The following is an 18,035-nucleotide window of genomic DNA, read 5'->3' on the forward strand; positions in this document are numbered from 1 at the left end:
ATGTTCCTAGAAGTGAAATATTCAGAGAATTATGAAATACTAATTTAGCTTCAGTTCTTCCAACAAAAAGTAAGTGAAATATAATCAAAATGTGCACCTGTGCAAGACTTGTGCATCACATTTTCACTCAGTATTGAAGTTTTACTGCCTTTGAGATAACGGTTCACAAGGTACAGTCTGGGCAGGTCCATAGTTCAACAGTGCACCTTTAACTTGACAGGAGTATATGGAAGCAATTCCATGATATTTAACAATAGTAGTGTATTCAAGGGGGTGTAAGCAGAGTACTGTGTGCAAAAGCTGAGTATCATGTGTCCATAGTGCACCATTTTAATATTATAAAAGACACCCATCCATATCTGACATTGCCTGCCACTGAAGTTTGAATTTTCACATGTAAGGAAGTAACAATTAAGTATTGGGTAGTGAGAGAAGAATGTAATAATGAAAAGGACTCATGTTGAACCAAGTTGACTTTTAATGTACTGATTAATGCATTTTCAGGTGGGCAGGTTTTCACAATCCATACACCAAGTCATCCCTCTCACTAACACATTGCAGTGATTTCTAGTTGCATGTCATTAAGACTTCAATACCTTATTCCTTCCCCTTCAAATAACATATACATTAAACTCTGTTGTTCCCTCAACAAGTCTATCAATTTAAATTACTGTTCTGATGACGTGCTCAAGGCCCTTCCATGCCATCAAGCCCCCACTTCAAACAAATCTTACCCCATCTGTTGGCTGATGCTGCAAAGGGGACAGTCATTCCCTGTGCTGCCATATGTGAACAATTAGAAAATGCTTCATGCTTTCCCAAGGGTTGTCAGGGGAGAGAAGGTCTCTAAGTATAGCACTGTCATAAGCACGAGAGCCCTCTTTGGGAAGAAAATCTAAGAAATGTGGGGATAGAACAGCAAGGGATGGACAAGACGTTGTGAGCGCAGCAAAGCATATTCTGGGCTGCTTGTGGCTTGTTTCTCAAATTCGGGGAAATTGCTTGTGGTGAACTGGAAAAGGTTAAATAAATGTGAGCAAATCACTAGCCAGAGGATGGAAACTGATGTAGTTCTTTATGGCTCATTGGCGTCAAGGATACCGTGGAAGAAATGTAGGTTTTTATTAATATCAAGTTCTTCCAGATACAACTGCAGATTGCATGTTTTGAAATCATTTAGGTTGCTTTAAAGGAGAGAAAAAAAAATCCCGCATAACTATTTTGTATTACCCGTCATGGTGGGACATTCAACAAAAGTAGTGACATTGCAAAATTGCACCTAAAAATAAAAGAAACTAATAAATTGCACAGTAGGTGTGACAATGACCAATCCAATGAGTCAGTCCGCTGCAGAGACTGGCCCTTAGAAACGATACAATGATCACGTACGTTATGAAAACGTCCCAATCTGACAATATCAATATTTGACGTTTGCTTGTGAGCGTCAAAACTCTACCAAACTGGCGCGAAACCAGGGAGCGAAGAAGTCTGATGCAGACCTTTACATTGTGTCACAGCAACAGAGACAACAGTTCTCATCAATTTCATATATTTAGGGGAATAGTACACAAGTGCCCCCACCTCCCACCCTCGGTTGGAAATACTGTTATTAAATTATTTTATTTTTTACTTCTTGTATCCAGTCTTTCCAGTATCATTTATGTTTCAAAATAAAGATGAAACAAGTAGGGCCGTCTCACCACTGGAATAGCAGAATAGTAATTACATTTTTGGCAAACATTCTAACACAGGCTTGTAAACAATATTTCCCTTAAGCTTTTAGGAGCTCTTAATGTGATATCATGAAATAAAGTCTAATGTTGATTTTCATTTTCATAGAACCCATCTATCCATCCATCAAACTGAAACAGCATTCAGTTGGGGGAAGAAAAAAAAATGAAAAGACATGCCATTCTAAATTCTGCTACAGTTCCGTTACTGTTGACTTCTAAGTTGGAATAAAGCAGAAAATTACACATTTGTCATTGTATTACCAATTTGTCCTTTGGTGGAAGTGTAATTTGTATTTTTGTTTTGTCACACAAGAACACAGCCTGAACACAGCTTGTTTTTCATTAAATAAGCTGAAGAGGAGTCTGTCTTTCAAGAGGTTTACAGATCTCGACCCAATTAAGAACATGTAACTCGCCAGGTTGATCCCGAGTGCTCTGGCTATTCAAACAAAGACGATAGCAGCTTTTTTTGTTTTTTGAAATTTTCTCACCCCCCCCCCCCCCCACACACACGTTTTTCCTCTGCGCACTTTTTTTTCGTGGGAAAAACACACAAATTCCAACTTCCCTACCCACCCCCACATTGAACCAGACACACGGCTCCTCTTCTTCTTCTTCTCTCATTCATGCATGCTCACTCTCAACCACACGTGCATGCACTTCCAAACGCACACTGCGCGAATTGTGCATGGCCTTTACCAGGCGGTTATAGTTCCTCCATGTTGGCCCAGGCACCCTAAAGTTCTCACTGACTTGACATTACAGAGAGTAAACTAACACCTTAAGGCACCCTTATGCACCGTGGGCATCAAACACTGATGGTGCTCAGGGTAACGCCCGCAAACTGGGGACAATACTCCTCGTAACCCCACCCCCCACCCACTATCCCACCCAAGGCCATTCCAACCCATTAACAAGCCATGTGCACACAAATGATTGGTGCGTCTCAACAGTCAAAATGGCTTCCTATCCTCAACTTCTGTCCTTCAATATTTTAACACAGTAAGGTAAGTTGAAAAGAGCAATATGTTGAGCAACATGCCAGACAACTTTCTAATTTTTCATAGCAAGTGAAAGGAAATGAGTCCAGAAAGCCAATTTTGGAAAATTGAGACAAAGCATGGATGTGTGCAAAATGGCTACAGAAAGTCAAACACATAAGGCCCATGGAATATATGTATATATTTTTGCATTGCTTTCAATAAAAGAAAAAGTTAATAATAAATCAGCTGCTGACTTTACCTCTCTTTCCTATAAGTTCAAAATAAATAGATCTCAGTTTTTTTCCCCCCCTCAACTTAAATACAAGTATAAGTATAATATTTTCTCTGCTTTTCAAAAATATGTTTAATTTCTCCACCCCCCCAATCTTTTTCTTGAGGCTAGAAAAGATGAGTAGTCCCCTGATATCACATGCACACATGCATGTCGCTCCAACTGGTATTGTAGTATTAAAAGGGAACTTTGGGTAAAAACATCAGTGAATAAAGGGGGGAGGAGTAGAAGAAAGAATTTAAAGAATGCAGTAGACTAAAGCTGTTGGAATCAAAAAGGTAGGAGGAAAGGAAAGCTGGGGAAAAATAGTTTAGGTAATGAGCATGGAAAATGGTAATGGAAAAAAAGGGGTGTCTGAATAAATATGAACTTGATGGAACCTACTCCCATTTAATCCTTTTTCAATACTGTTGTCTGAGAAACTTTGTTGGCTACGTCCACCTGTATCCTCAATCTTCTGTGCAGCTTAGCGCCAGGCCTGTGCGTTGCGCTGGTCAAAGTCAGCTATTAGCCGCTTGATGTGGGCCAGCTTGTTGTGCAGGTACTCGCAGCGCTGTTTTTCCTCGTGGTAGTTTGGCCTATGCTGTGGGGGGGGACACACAGATCAGACTTAGTCATTCCTACATGTATAGGACAATTTAAGGCAGGATTTATTATGGCACAGTTGTATGGAAAGTTAATGGAAACTAAATATATACACTCACTTGTTTCATTTTTTTGTACTCTTTCAAAACTTCTTCATGTACCTCCTGTAAAATGTAAGTAATTTATTTACTTTAAGAAGACAAAATTGACAGGAGATTCTAATCCAAGAAAAGTTGATACAATTTCCATAGACTTTCATTAGCATTGCAAACAAGCTTCTCTTGAAAGTTTATAAACAACCATAACACGTAAATGCCAAATATGGTAACGTGACAATATGAAGGGATAACACACACACACAGACATATAATGAAGGCGGGAGGGGGGTACTTACCTGGTACTCTTTGGTGCCAGGTGGCAGCCTCCTGGACTGGGCGTCAAGCTGGGTGAAGCGGCGGGTGGTGCTCTCCACGCGAGCATGCAGGACGCGGTACTCGTCATACTCTGCGTTGAAGTCATCCTTATAGCTCTGCCGCTGGTCCATGGAGACCAGTGGTGTGTACTTCCTGCAGGGGGACAGACACGGGGATATGGATCAGTGAACTGGACGGGGATCAGATGGTGGTGCGCCTCACCTGGGTCATTATTGGGTGTCCAACATCAGTTGCATCCAAAGAAATGGGATGGTGATCAGGCAATGAAAAATGGTTATCCATGCTCAATTTACAGACGAGGACTGGTTTGCAGTCATTTTAGATTTCAATAAAAACAATTAAGCAGAACTGCACTATTACGTGGACAGTATAAGGTGTCATATGTAGGAAAAAAATTCAAAAGAAAGGAATGATTACGTTAATAGATCTTAATCAATGGATGTTTAATGGTTTATTTGAAACAGCAGTCTGGTATTAGACATCTTAATTAGCATGATGAGGGTGGGAGGGTGAATAGGGTCACTCACGCAATGTAATCTGGCATCACAGTGGTGGAAGAGAGGTCTGTAGAATGACCTGGTCTCTCTTTAGAATCTGTTGACAGAGATGAATCAGTTATTCTATATACTAAACAAAGGCTAATCATTTTCTCTTTGCAGAAAAAATGTTCATCTTGGTTTCAAATAATGTAATGTCTAAAACCCCTTTTCCTGGTTCTTTGCAGTAGAACTCAAACGTACATACCATGTCTTTGGAAAGGACCAAAAAGGAGGGTCATTTTGAATGGTTGACAAGTAAAAATGAACTTCTGACCGAGAGATCCAAAGTTTTAAGAATGAAGAGAAAGCTGACGTCAAGACTGAAAAAGTCTGTGCCAACCATAGCAGCTCCGTTATCGCACTGCAAACTGACTAATATTTAAAAGGCACTACGGCAAGCAGCAAGTTCAATCCCTGCATCTGAAAAAGTGCACCAAGTCACGTCTAACATGATTGCGAGGGCAAAAAGTTCAGTTGTGGTCATAAAGGCACATGCCTTTCAATATCAGTGAAATTCAGAACCATAACCTGGCAGATAGCAAGCCTTCATGTACAGGGGGCTTAGGCCTTGGAAGCTGTACCTAGTGAAACATGCAGAGATATATTCCAAAGTCTGAGAGATAAATTGTCTTGTAAATTGAATATTGAGGGTTTAACATGTCGAGCACGATACAGACGTCTTTATTTTGCATTGGGTGGAGTTATTATTATTTATTTTTTTAAGTTTTAAGTTGTAAAACACTGTAAAAAGACTAGCTGGAATTCTGACCCTCAAATGCATACACAATGATGGACTTCACATATACAGAGGTCACCCCTAACCCACATAACATGAGGATCATCTGTATGAAAAGATTCCTGAGCTAAAAAAATGTTTTAAAGGATTTCTAAACCTACTTTGGTCCAAGTTGGGGTTCTTAGTGATGGCTGGGGTGGTTCTCTCCTCGGCCTCGTGGCGGTGCCTCTTCTTGGGCTTCTGGCCCTCCTCGACCTGGACCCCAGAGGGGCCGCTAGCGTGGCCCTCCCTGTCCTTCCTCTTCTCGCTCACCTTCTCCCTCACTTTGTCCTTCTCTTTGTGCTTCTTGGCCTTCTTGAGCTTCTTACTGCTGCTGTTGTTGTTGATGCTAGGCGAGGGTGGCGTGGTGGTGACCACTGACGAGGTAACGGTGAGGGAGGTGCGTGGCTGCAGGCTGGGGGAGGTCGAGGAGCTGGTGCTAGGGGCCTGGGCTGGCGGGCGGTAGCGGTCTTGTGGGGTACGTCCGGAAGCAGGGCTCTGAGACTGATTGGGGGAGAGGGCCTGGAGAGAGCGACCAGAGGTTGGGCTGCGACTGGGGGAGATGGAAGAGCTGGGCCCCTGGGTCGGAGGTCGATATCGGTCCTCATTGTTGCGGCTCAAAACAGGACTGCGGGTGGGGCTGGGCAAAGAGGCTGGTGCACGTGTCTGGACCGGGGGTCTATAACGATCCTGAAGATTATGGCCGGGCATGGGGCTGCGGCTGGGGGATGGGGAGGGAGCCCGGGCCTGGACAGGGGGGCGGTATCCATCCAGGGTGCGGCCCGACATAGGGCTGCGGCTGGGGGAGGATGCCGGGGCCCTGGAGGTCTGGACCGGTGGGCGGTAGCGATCCTGAGATGTGCGGCCGGGGACCGGGCTGCGGGTGGGGCTGGGTGAGGGGTCTCGACAGGAGGAGCTCTGGTCCACCGGGAGGTCCTGGGTGCCTCGTCCTTCTGGCGTGCTGGGGGAGTTAGAGTTGGAGCCAGGGCCCGGGTGGGGATGGCTATGATGCTGGGAGTGGTGGTGGTGCGATACAGGCGGCTGGTGGGAGACGGGGACGTGGGGGCCGATCACAGTAGCGCTGGCGGGAAGGAGGGAGGAGCGCTTTGTGGTGACGGGGCTGTGACGTGGAGAAGTGGACAAGGCAGTGGTAGTGGGAGCAGGGACAGGGGGCCCTCGGTTGCTGAGGTGGGAGATGCGGGGCTTCTTGGGCATCAGGGGATCGATGAAGTCAAAGTCGGGCTGGCGCTTCTGAAAGACGTAAACGAGAAGCAGAGACATGCCAGTCAGCAGCTCAAGGTTCCAAATTGCAGGTTTAAGCCAGAAAAGGGGCATGTGTGCATTATCATTTGATCATTATTATAAGTAACATGTTACACCTAATTATTTGATGTATTTATATATGTTTGTTGACGGTAAAATAATATGAGACATATCAAAACTTAATGTGTAAGAATGCTTTTGGGGACAGCATGTGCACACTTACTTGTGGTGACAAAGGTACGTCATCTTTGGGGGAACCGCTGGAATTTCCCAATGGAGGAAGACCCAATTTCCTATATACAAATGTGTATGAGCGGTAAGCAAATCACAGGCCAATTGCTAATAGTTCCTACTAACTGTCATAGCCCTTTGTTGACTTCTGCTTCAAGCTAGCTATAGACATGCAGGATGTATGATCAACCGAGATGTTCTCAATAACTGAGAACCAGGTTCATTCCAATGCATCGAAGTTTCAATCCAGATGTGGAAAATGGGCAACCAAGTATCCCAAGACTCCACAACTGAAATGGAAGTGGCTCTCACGAAGAGACGGCGCCTGAAGCGTGTGGAGTCTTGAGATCATTTAGCATCTTCCACATCTGGATTGAAACTCCCAATGCATTGGAACCTGGTTCTTGGCCAGGTGGATGGATCCTTGCTCATTACACAACTCAATCCAAGAAGATTTATAACTGGTGGGAGTCCCAAAGTCCTGCTTATGTTAAAGCTCTCTAGTTGCTGGCTCCATTGGTCTGAACAATAGTGATTTATATGGTTGATTTGAGTTCTGGGGTAGTCAATGGTCAGGGGAATGGCTTTGTAGGACTGGCACTGGAGCCGTGTGGGAGGAGAGAGCCCAGATTCTAGTGATAAAAGCGGTCATACCGTGCCAGGAGTCTGTCCACCTGAACCCGATCATCCTCTGAGTAGCCAGGCCAGTCTCTCTGGATCTCGCGGTAGATGAAGTCCTTCAGGGAGTATGCATTGTCTTTGGGGTTGAGATTGGCCACCTGTTGTCACACACACAAATACACACAAGGTGCACATACACACATCGTCAATTAGCCTAGCGGTTTTCTGTACATGTTGAAGGACAACATGGTCCAGGAATGTAAACTAGTTTAAAAGGTTTTTTCCATTTTGAAAAAAGAAAATAAAGTCTGCATTTCCTCAATTCCTTAAAATTCAATTAAATTAAACTCCCCAAAAATTACACGTTAAATACCAATTGGTAAAATCCACGGTACATAAAATCATGTTGCATCAATACACACCAAATATTAAACTGCACCCAGCAATCCAGTGTGATTAGATATTTGCCAGATTTATTTGTGTGCAACTTGAGCAACAGTTGGTATAGAGATGAACACTGAGCACTTTAGGCATTTGTCTTTTGAACAAGTGAAACATTTTAGCTGTCCGATTCGAGTCACTCGTCTAAAGTAAATGCCCCGCTTTTTAGATTATTGAGCTCCCTCCAAACAGTCAATAGCTAGAGAGAAAGTGGGGTGATTGTGGCCGAGAGATTACATCGCAGGCCAGTGCCAGGATTGATTGCGGAGGACACATTATTCTATTGGAGTTCATGGTAGGAGTTTAATGAATGTGCATAGTGACAGCGATAAAGACGTGTATAATTTAATAATAGACACAAACACCATGCGTGAAAACTAATGACGTTGAGGTACGAGCAGAGCATCTGATCTGACGCTCGTGCACCTCAGGTAAAAAAAGACGAGGCATGGTGATGATGCCTAACGTGAGTGTAGTTTGTCTGAGCCATCAAATGACAAAACAGACATGCAGCTTGCCTTGAAACCATGCACAGAAAAATGTATTAAGTCAAGAATGTTGTCAATTGTACCAGACATGGTACAATAAAGCTTTCATGTGGACTCGTCTTAAGGTATGTCTTAGAGAGAGAGAGAGAGCGCGCATGTGGTTTACACTTATGCGTGATGAAATCGGCTCAGATGTAAGGCTGCTTGTTTTCTTTCCAAGGGGCTGTTCTCACTGCTGAGCCGTTGTGTGAATAAAGGTCATTGTTATGTTGAGAACTCGTCTCCCTCGCTTTTCTCCTTTTCCCAGAGTGATTTGCATTTCTGTGCTCTAATGCTTAAGGGCGAGGAGGGGGTCCTTAGGGCTAACGGTGACATGTCGCCTCTGGAACAACTGCAGCTCCTTCCACGCACCCCGGGGTGATTTCACCGCCAAGGCGGGTTTGAAACCTTTTGAAAAACGTGGATTCAAGGGGCAAAGGTGCTCCTTATCAGTGGTGTCGGTCAAATGTAATATACTGTTGGTTTTCACCCCGTCGAAAGAAGTGCGGACCTTATTACATTCTACCGTACTCTTTGTTAACGGCTTCTCAATCAGGACCTTTGATGTCTTCAAAAGACTACAAACTGTACCCCCTCCTTCCTTACCTGCTGCAGTGTGCTCCCCAGGGAGTTGCGGTCCTTCTGGCTCATGCCGTCTCGCTGAAGCCTGGCCAGCACCTCCAGCTTCTTGTAGGAGCGCATTGCTAGCAGGTGTATCACGCGGTCGCGGTACGGCCTCTGTGACACCGGGTTGTTGGCAAGGCACTTGCGGATGGTGTTGGCTGGGTTGATGGGCGTGGAGCGTTTGCGCTCCGGGACGGGGTCAGGGGCCGACGGTGCTGGTTTTCGGATGTGGACTTGCTTACCTGAGGGGGTTTGAGGAGAATTTAAAACATTTGTGCGGTGGGGGAGGGTGGAGTGTGAAGAAGGTCAAAGAAGGTCCTGAGCCCATTAGCCAAGTCGACAGTCTAAATATGCATCTATCCCTCACGCCTCTATAGCTTGAGGCAGCCTCTGGTCTCTTTAGTAGAACAAGATAGGCGAAAGCATGTACACAGCTTTGACCAAATCTGATCATGGCAGGTCCGTGCTTTCTCAAACGGGGCATCGGACAGACGCCTCAGCCTTTCGCTGAGTCAGGATGACTTGACATTTCCTGACAAGGCTCACTTTGAATGATTATAAAACTCGAAACCTCTTTAAGAGATTACGAGTTAGACCGAGAAACGTATTTCGGTTCGCTGCCTTCCCTTTACTAGAATGATGTGGTGCCTTTAGACCACAAAGGGTATCATAGCACACCTGTTCTCAAACTTTTTTGTTGTCCCACAGCCTGTTGAGTCCACGGGGCAGGTGTATCTCGTGTCAAATGATGATCATTATACCCTAAAGTGGGGCCAGTCACTGTAGACCTCCATGCCATACTTGCAGTAAAACTGAAAAACGGCCAGGTACATGACACCACGCTATGACGTCCACTCGAATGCTAAACCGACTATGCAAAATGTTTCAACAACCGTTTTGATAACAAATGGAATCACACTCAGGATAAGGATTGTGTGATCACTCCCTGATGAGTCAAGCATATATATTCATACCTTCAAAGTGTAACTTTGTGTGCTCATACAATGTGAATCCCAAGCCAGCTGTGACATGCCTATACCCCACCCCTTTCCTCTGTTGCCATTAACCCTCTCATTTCCCAGTTTCCATCTGGGCCTGTGTATGCAAATTGTTCCCCCGGAGGCAGAAACAAGACAAAAAACGAACTTTTCGAGTTTGTGGAGAAGTGAGACCTAGCACGTGCTCATCACACCACTTTAATTGCATTTCTACTAACCTCAAATGTTAGGCTACATTGTCCCAACAAGCCTTTCACAATATAAGTATAGGTTATGTTGGTTCTGTTCCAGACGTCAAGACATCGATTTATCAGTCGCTAACACTTGCTAACTCGAGTCAACCTTCAGAGATGAATGATTTTTACCAACGATAGCCAGGCAACTTGCTACTTTCAATGCTGGTGTGTGTAGAAGGCACTGTTCACCCAGGGCCAGAGAACACATTGGGAAACAAGACAGTTTGACAACAACGATTTATGTAACATTCCGGCAAGTTATATCATAAACAACAGAAAAAAGCTTCTGGAGATCCCACACGCAAATCCTCCCTCTCTGGTAAATGACATAACGAGTACAACAGATGAACTATTTTGGTGAAACTAAATCTCTTGATATTGCACAAGGGGCCGGAAATCGAACTTCAGCGGGAAAGAACCTGACACCCGTTTGAACCCTTTGGAAACGCACCTCGGTCCCTTCCCTGTCAAGGATTTGCCCAGACTATTACCTGGTAACGTGTGCAGACGGGCATGTGGTTAAACCTATTCCACCACGTTAGACCAGAGATTACGAACAAGGTTGAAAAGGAGGGCAGACCAGAGGTAAAGACCGAATAATGCCTCTCGAGTATTTACACTGGCCCTTTCCTAAGCAGTGTGAGAAGTAAGTCTCAGGTCAATTATATGCCAGATTTGGCACTGGGCTGTGGTTACATCAACAGAAGTTTATTACATTGCACTACACATCCCCATTCCCCTTCTCTGTCTCCTATCTTTGAATGGCCAGACGGGACAGTAACAAACCAGGCTTGACAAATAAGATTAGCACCAAGATTAACTTTTACTTTTCCACTTGCCTTGACCTCAATCCAGCCGTATATTGCGAAGGGGAAATGATTAGTTTAAAGGTGTTGGACGTGACAGAGAAAAGGCTATATTTATGTCCAGTGTTGGGTCTTTATTAAGAGGAGAAACTAAAGAGATGGACAGATCTACAAAAATGTAAATTAAACAAGCAACTTCCTTTCCTCAACACTTATCAGTGGGAAGCGCTAATCAAAAAAAGCCCAAAGGGCAAATGGCTTAGTCTGGCCAAAACAATAGCCTACCTCCCTCCATTGAAAGCTTTCAATGACATCGCTTTCACCTATTCAGTCTTTCGGATACACAAAGGGAAGAAAAAGCAACGTGGGTAGGAAACAAAGGAGCCATTTCATGGGCTGTGGGGGACACAAACCTTATTGCGACCACCCTAAAATCCTATCCTATCCTATCCCCCCCCCCCCCCTTAACCCTTCAGTGTCCACTTGTGGGGGTGACCCAGAGGACTTGGCAGTTCCAACCATCCACACAAGATACGTCTGGCTCTGCCGACTCACCTCGGAATTGCCCCCCTGGCTTGATGACTTTGGTCCCCCGTTTGCGAGTGTCCTCCTCGGCCTGCGTCATGCGCTCCCTGGTCACCTGATATGAGTCGTTGGTGGCGCACACGGTGACCTTGTCTTGGATCGTTCCCAAGGACGTAAGGTGGGCCTTCCCCGAGCTAGGAAAGGGAAGTTGAGGAAAAAGGAAAGTTGGCAGAGAACCATGTTGAAAGGGTTTTTTGGGAAAGGAAGCACTTAACGTGATGACCTTGAAAGGGGTGGACCAAAGAACCAGTGACCACACAGCCATGGACTTACCTGGACACATATTGTTGGATGCCCTCGAAGCTTCCCTGAGGGTTGTCCTTGCCCACGTTGGACAGGTAGAAGTCAAAGTTATGGGACCCGTTCAAGTTATCAGTCCTGGGGATTTGAATGCGCTGTGGGGTTCACATGGACACACACACACGACTAATTAATGGTTGAAAGGTCAATGAATTCCCCCTTGAGAAAATTGGTAGATCCTCAGGTTTGGCCCTCAAACTAAATAATTTGCACAAGATGCACATTTGCTCTCCGAACTCATAACAATTCAGATTTGCATCAAATAAATTCTTCACTACCCCACCACACATTACTACTGATAGCATGTTCCAAAAAAGTCTCTGAGGTCTGAGATGCTGTGCGTGTGTGTGTTTTAGAATGAGTAAGACCGAGAAAGACCAAGTCTAGTCCAGCTGCAGACTCACTTGACTGTTACTGGTATTTATAGACATACATTGGGAAAGTTGAGCTCTGGGTAAGCGCACAGGCGGTCAGGGGTAAACCGGATGCTTTCACAACATGGTGGGGGGGAGGGCGCCACAAGCTTCCAAAATTACCCCTTCACTAACAATCCATATTTCACTTGAATCAACACAATCACTAATGCAACACTGGCCCGAATTATATCTGACATGTTTTATGGAACTGGTGGTTGAAAGAGACAATCTAGTATGGCACCTGATAACATTTCATGACCCTAATTTATTTGGATATAGGTATATACTAAAACAATGTCTAAAACAAGGTATGAAGAGCACTGAGATGGTTAGTGAGGACTTACGCCTTGGAGTCCCTTGAATTGTATTGAGGGCCGTGAGGACGGTACATTCTGGAAGAGAGGAGAATTAATCAATTAACAAATCAAAAACCATTCGAATTGTTGCCTAAAAGTACCCTCGTTTCTTTTTAAATGCGGACATGATTCGATTGTAAGTTCACATCTAGTCTGACAGTCATTGAGCCTACAACTCAGTCCAAAATCACTGGACTCTAAATAATGTGGACCATTTCACTTAGAAAAGTATAGAAAACTGGCAGATAATTGTTGTGTATCATTTTGACCTGATTGAGAAACGTTTTAAGGAACCAATTACCCTTTTTCAAAACATATTTGCCATAAAACGTTGCATGAAACTAGTGCTGTCAGTTTAGCGCGTTTTTAACACCGTTAACGCAAACCCAAATTAACGGCGTCAATTTTTTTATCGCGCGATTAACGCTCTTTTTGGCCAAGCAAACTTTGTAGCTTTTTTCACATGCTGTTGCAACAACTACCAATGTTAGAAAAACTACAACACCACACCGGATCTAGCTAGACCGGAAACAAAACAGGCACGCCACACACACACTTGTTTGGCTTGCGAGCTGGCTAAAGAGTGGTAGCAGAGCCCGTTTACGGATATTAGACATTCTCTGGTAGTAGGCTAACGTTACGTTTTGAGTGGATGGCGAGCGCGAGACGCCGAAATGGATGCCAATAAGATTCTGAATGGTTTACTTTTAAAAAGTTGCCAAATGGTTCCATTGACAAGACCAAAGTGATCTGTGTGTTTTGTCGTTGTAAACTGAGCTATCATCGCTGCACGTCCCGTCTGAAATACAACTTGATGGCCAAGCACACAGCTGATGCGAATCTCCGCCCCTTCGTCAAAGCCAGGCGATTGCAATGTTGTTTTCAATAAAAAAATATTTGCACGAAGCAATCCGAACCACTTTTCCATGTTGATAAGAGCATTAAAATTTGAAAAAAAGAATGGTACCAAAAGAAATCAAGGGACATTTAGAATAAATAAAAATGTGCAATTAATTGTGATTGATCGCAAGTTAACTATGACATTAATGGGATTAATCGCGATTAAATATTTTAATCGTTTGACAGCACTACATGAAACATTTTAACACTAAGACGTCAGCGGTGGGTTATATGTGAAAGTGAACTTCAGAAAAAGGGGTGGTCGTTTTGACAGAGGTATTTTGGAAAGTTTGTTTTTATGCAGACTTTTTGAAGCTTGTGTTTGTGGTAACCTGAAAAAGAACAGCAAACGTGCACATCTTCCAGCCTAGTGGGGTTGGAAGGAAAGGGGCCGTGTCATAATAGGCCTTTTCACTCACAGTATATATATGCTACAGATATGCCATCATTGTTTCCAGATGGTTCCGCTCAGATTTGGTGTTGATATTGAAAGAATAAAGAAATGAAGCAGAGGAAATTACTGACCATTTCCACATCTACACCCAAGCAAAACTATAAAAGCTGCTCGTTTTTTCTTCTTTCTTTCTTCAACCTAGAAGAAAAAAACCTACACCTAAATTAGAGGTGAGCAATTGCCAAATAAACAGTGCTTTATGGAATTTATGCTAGGTTATAAAGCTGAACTTATTACAGGTTTCTTCCCCAGAAGTTTAGAGTTGAACTTGCAACAGTGGACTCACCCATCCCCCAACAGGCACTCAAACACGCAGTCCCGATCGCATTTCATGTCACCACAGACAGAAAGAAAGGGTTGCAGCCTGTGCTTGGGCAGCCACTGGGCTAGTTCTGCCCCCACACAGACTAAAGAGAGTCAGAGAAACAGAAAGCAGGCAGTTTTGGCTGCTCAGTCAGCAGGAGACTGGGTGGACTGCTGTTCAGTGCAGCGTGCGGCCTAACCATTCACTGTGCCATACGCCTGTTGCGCGGGCTGTTACTGGTCACAAAAGAATTACTCAGATCCAGGAGTGTTAGCTCATATTCCTTGTATCAATGTCATGGTCATGCTACCTGTCTGGTGAAGTGCCCCGCTTAGAATTTTTTGCTGACAGCTTTCTCTAAGCTACTGTTGGTTTAATCCGATGTTGCACCAGAGACCCCTTCACACTTCAGATTTAAAATGTGTAACTAGTTTCTTGAAAACCATTTTTGTCCTCTGTGTTGAATTTCCTTTGAGATTAAGAAAGTGAACAGGAATGAAATCGTTACACTCACATTAAAACTCCAACATTGTTGAATGTACGTACACTGACATGGGCCCCAAGGGCCTGACATGGACTTCTCACCATTCTGGGTATAGGCTTGGATGATCAGCAATCTAACTGGGTGTTATGCAAGGTTGTTATTGACACTCCACTGAACTTCCCTGGGATTTTGCCCTCTGTTCCTCCCTGAGCCAGAGTAGTCCCTTGGTGTATGTAGGCTATAGGCCTATCTCTGTTGTGGCAAGCCAAGATAAAACCATTTGCACAGCTCTGGGATTAGCTAGCTAGACTATATTTGTTTTTAACAGGTTAGGCCGGTGACATCTCAAAATACCTTTTGGTGACAAGAGACATTTCAACCTTAGGGACTACACAATTACTCAAATAGAAAATTCTGAAGGAGGCCAAAATACATACTGGACCAGTCAATGGACTGTGAGGTTACTGGATTGGATACCAGATTTCTTTGAAATGGACCCCATGAGATGCGACAATTTTGATGGGATCTGTAAAAGCCAACAACTGTCTGCGGAGTCTGGGACAATAGGCCAGCTGTTTGGGTGGTGTTCTATATCAAGGCTATGGTGAAGTGTATTTAATATTTAAAAAAATTGAATCACCTCTAGAGGGAGCTCCATTTTTAACTAGCTTAATTCCCATTCATGAACAAATGGCAAAGTATTACATTCTGAAAAATAGTACACTATTGATGCCACAAATGTAAATGTAACTATATTGGTGCGAAATCCTTCTATTTTATATTCGTTAGGTATACTGGTAATCAAAATATTCTCGTTTCCTAGCCATGTCTCTAAACAAATTAGCTATTTTTTGGGTTATTTTAGATACACCTTAGCTTGTTGATAGTTTTACCTTTGGATGATATCCAAAGGTTTAAAAGAAGGTATCAACCAGAAGCGTTGTCACAGCCCCATGAAAAAATACTTAAAAACATGCCAGTAAAGCACCAGTTGACTTCAGATACCAGTGTGGAGGAATAAAATTACATCATACCACTGAAGTGCAACCTTAATGTTTTACTACCACTACTTAATTCTCGATGTCCTGTTAAGTAGTATCTCAAGTGGCAGTGTGTCTGTCTTAATCCTGTTATGAGTCCATTTGTGAATAACGAGCATTTGTATTTGTATAAATGATAGAAATGAAACGTAAATAACACAATTTCGCCAGTCCACTACAGCAACTATTATAGTGACCTGGTACAGATAATAGAAAATGTCCACTATGTTCGAGTGCCCAGCTGACAAATTTCGTTGAGGCTCGAGCAAGATTTGCAGTCTCAGGTAGCCTTACGTTAACGAGCTTTCGTCTTTCAAAAGATATTACAGAAATGTGTTTAAATAACATTTTATCAAGACGTTTGAAATCGCTAATCAACACAAAAACGTACAAGAGGTTTATGTTGCTCTTTTATTGGGACAGAAGGGTTAAATATGTTTAGCTTAGCAAGATTCTTTTTTTTTTTTTGCTGGGGCTCGTACCCAGTTTTACATGATACGTGGTAGGTCCCTTTAAGTTACATTTAATTGTAACTGCCGGTTTTGTTAGGCTACTTTTAGAAGGCATTTTGTTGAATTCGTTGCCATGAATCAACAACAGTTTACTTGGTAATAGCTGTCAAGCGAAATAAGTTATCGAACTTTAATACTTAGTTATGGCTGACACAAATGGACTAGTCTAGCTAGTTACTCCTTCCTGGCAAACTTGGCTTGCCTAGCAAGATTGATAGACTTGCTAACAATTTAGATCGCAAATATAAAATGTAGACAAGCTAGTTAATGCCAACCCGAGCCATGTTACTTGTTTTGGCAGTGTGACAAGAGTAGAAAAGCCAGTGCCAGAGCTAACTTGCATCCGAAAAGCACATCCATTGCGACCAGTTAAATGTAGCAAAAAATGGTAGTCTAGCTAGGGAGCCCTATTCTTTTCATAGGATGTGTTACTAGCTTGCTCTCTAAAATGGTTAGTTGCAGCTATGGATTAACAGTTTGCCAGCTAGTACTTTGACGGCACTCAAAAATGTGTTTTTTGAGGTTGTTAGCTATCTTACAGCTAGCTATTTAGTTTCTGAAAACTCAACATATGACAGTTTGCTCTCCAGTTTTGGGGAACCTCGACACCCAATGAAAGTACTTACGATCAACTTACCTTACAGTTTTGGTAGCTCTCTATTGCTCTAAATGCCGTCTCTGTCAATTTAACATGCAAAACGGTGATTCCGTCTGCGTTCCGTCGGCCACAATTCAATCCATACCTCCCATCCTCGGAGAGCGCCGCCATCTTTACCAGCCCTCCACCATCGTCCCTCTGACGTCCGAGCATATAGCAGCAGCTCAAGCTACCTAGCTCAAATTCAAGGGGAGGGACTCATACAAGCGGTTCGTTCAACATATTTAGATCTGATTCAGTTGGCTTGTCTCGGGGAACAAAATTTAATTGGAGCTGTACTCATTTATTTGTTTAAAATGACTTTCTGTCTTTTGTTGTCGAACTTTGTAGTGAGATGGACCATCAAAATGATCAGCTGTGTTCTGGCCATTATGACGTCATAGAACGATATGGTGTAGTCAGTTTGTAATGCATGAACAGCATCACGGTAAAACATTTTTATGAATCCGACTAACTTTATTTTAAGAATAAATAACAGTATATTTTCCTCCCAAATAAAAGTTTATAAGAGCTGACACCAGTCATTGTCACATTTCTAAAATTAATGTGTTCTAAGATTTAAAGTCCTGTGTAGTAATAGGGTTTTCCCTTCAAGATGTTTTCCCCATTAAGTTTAGTTTAATTATAATTTAGACACCTTATCATAATTTGACCCTTTAAAGCAGCCTTTAACTGTGTCCAACATACACAGTCAGGATCAAATGTTTTGAAGGAGTCACAACTGGGTTGTATTTTAAACCATAAAACTATCTTTGAGTCAGGTCCTTCAAACAAGGGGTTATGCTGCATTTTGTATCCTCTAGAAGGGTGTGGAAAAGCCGGTGTGAATCAAGCAGATTACTGTAGCTTGTCCACCACACCCATCCTGACAGCTTAGTCCCATGCCCCCCCCCCCCCCCGACTGAGACTTAGTCACCCTCCCAGATAACAACATCTCA

The 18,035-nt window shown here is 43.4% G+C and overlaps 1 protein-coding gene across 1 annotated transcript; it reads right to left on the reverse strand.

Annotated features, from left to right (window-relative positions):
• Window positions 1-460: 460 nt before the first annotated feature.
• ell2 (elongation factor for RNA polymerase II 2) lies at window positions 461-17,431 on the reverse strand. The gene is made up of 12 exons (XM_084706445.1): window positions 17,077-17,431; window positions 12,734-12,781; window positions 11,947-12,068; window positions 11,644-11,807; window positions 9,031-9,290; window positions 7,490-7,614; window positions 6,828-6,897; window positions 5,464-6,592; window positions 4,555-4,621; window positions 3,988-4,159; window positions 3,713-3,757; window positions 461-3,591 (listed from the first exon to the last, which is right to left on the reverse strand). Exons 1-12 carry the CDS (start codon window positions 17,248-17,250, stop codon window positions 3,475-3,477), a joined length of 2,493 nt encoding a protein of 830 aa, XP_084562571.1. The 5' UTR covers window positions 17,251-17,431; the 3' UTR covers window positions 461-3,474.
• Between the last annotated feature and the right edge of the window lie 604 nt (window positions 17,432-18,035).

Source organism: Hypomesus nipponensis, chromosome 9 (genome assembly GCF_054491055.1).
Source record: "Hypomesus nipponensis isolate SF chromosome 9, ASM5449105v1, whole genome shotgun sequence".
NCBI classification, from domain to species: domain Eukaryota; kingdom Metazoa; phylum Chordata; class Actinopteri; order Osmeriformes; family Osmeridae; genus Hypomesus; species Hypomesus nipponensis.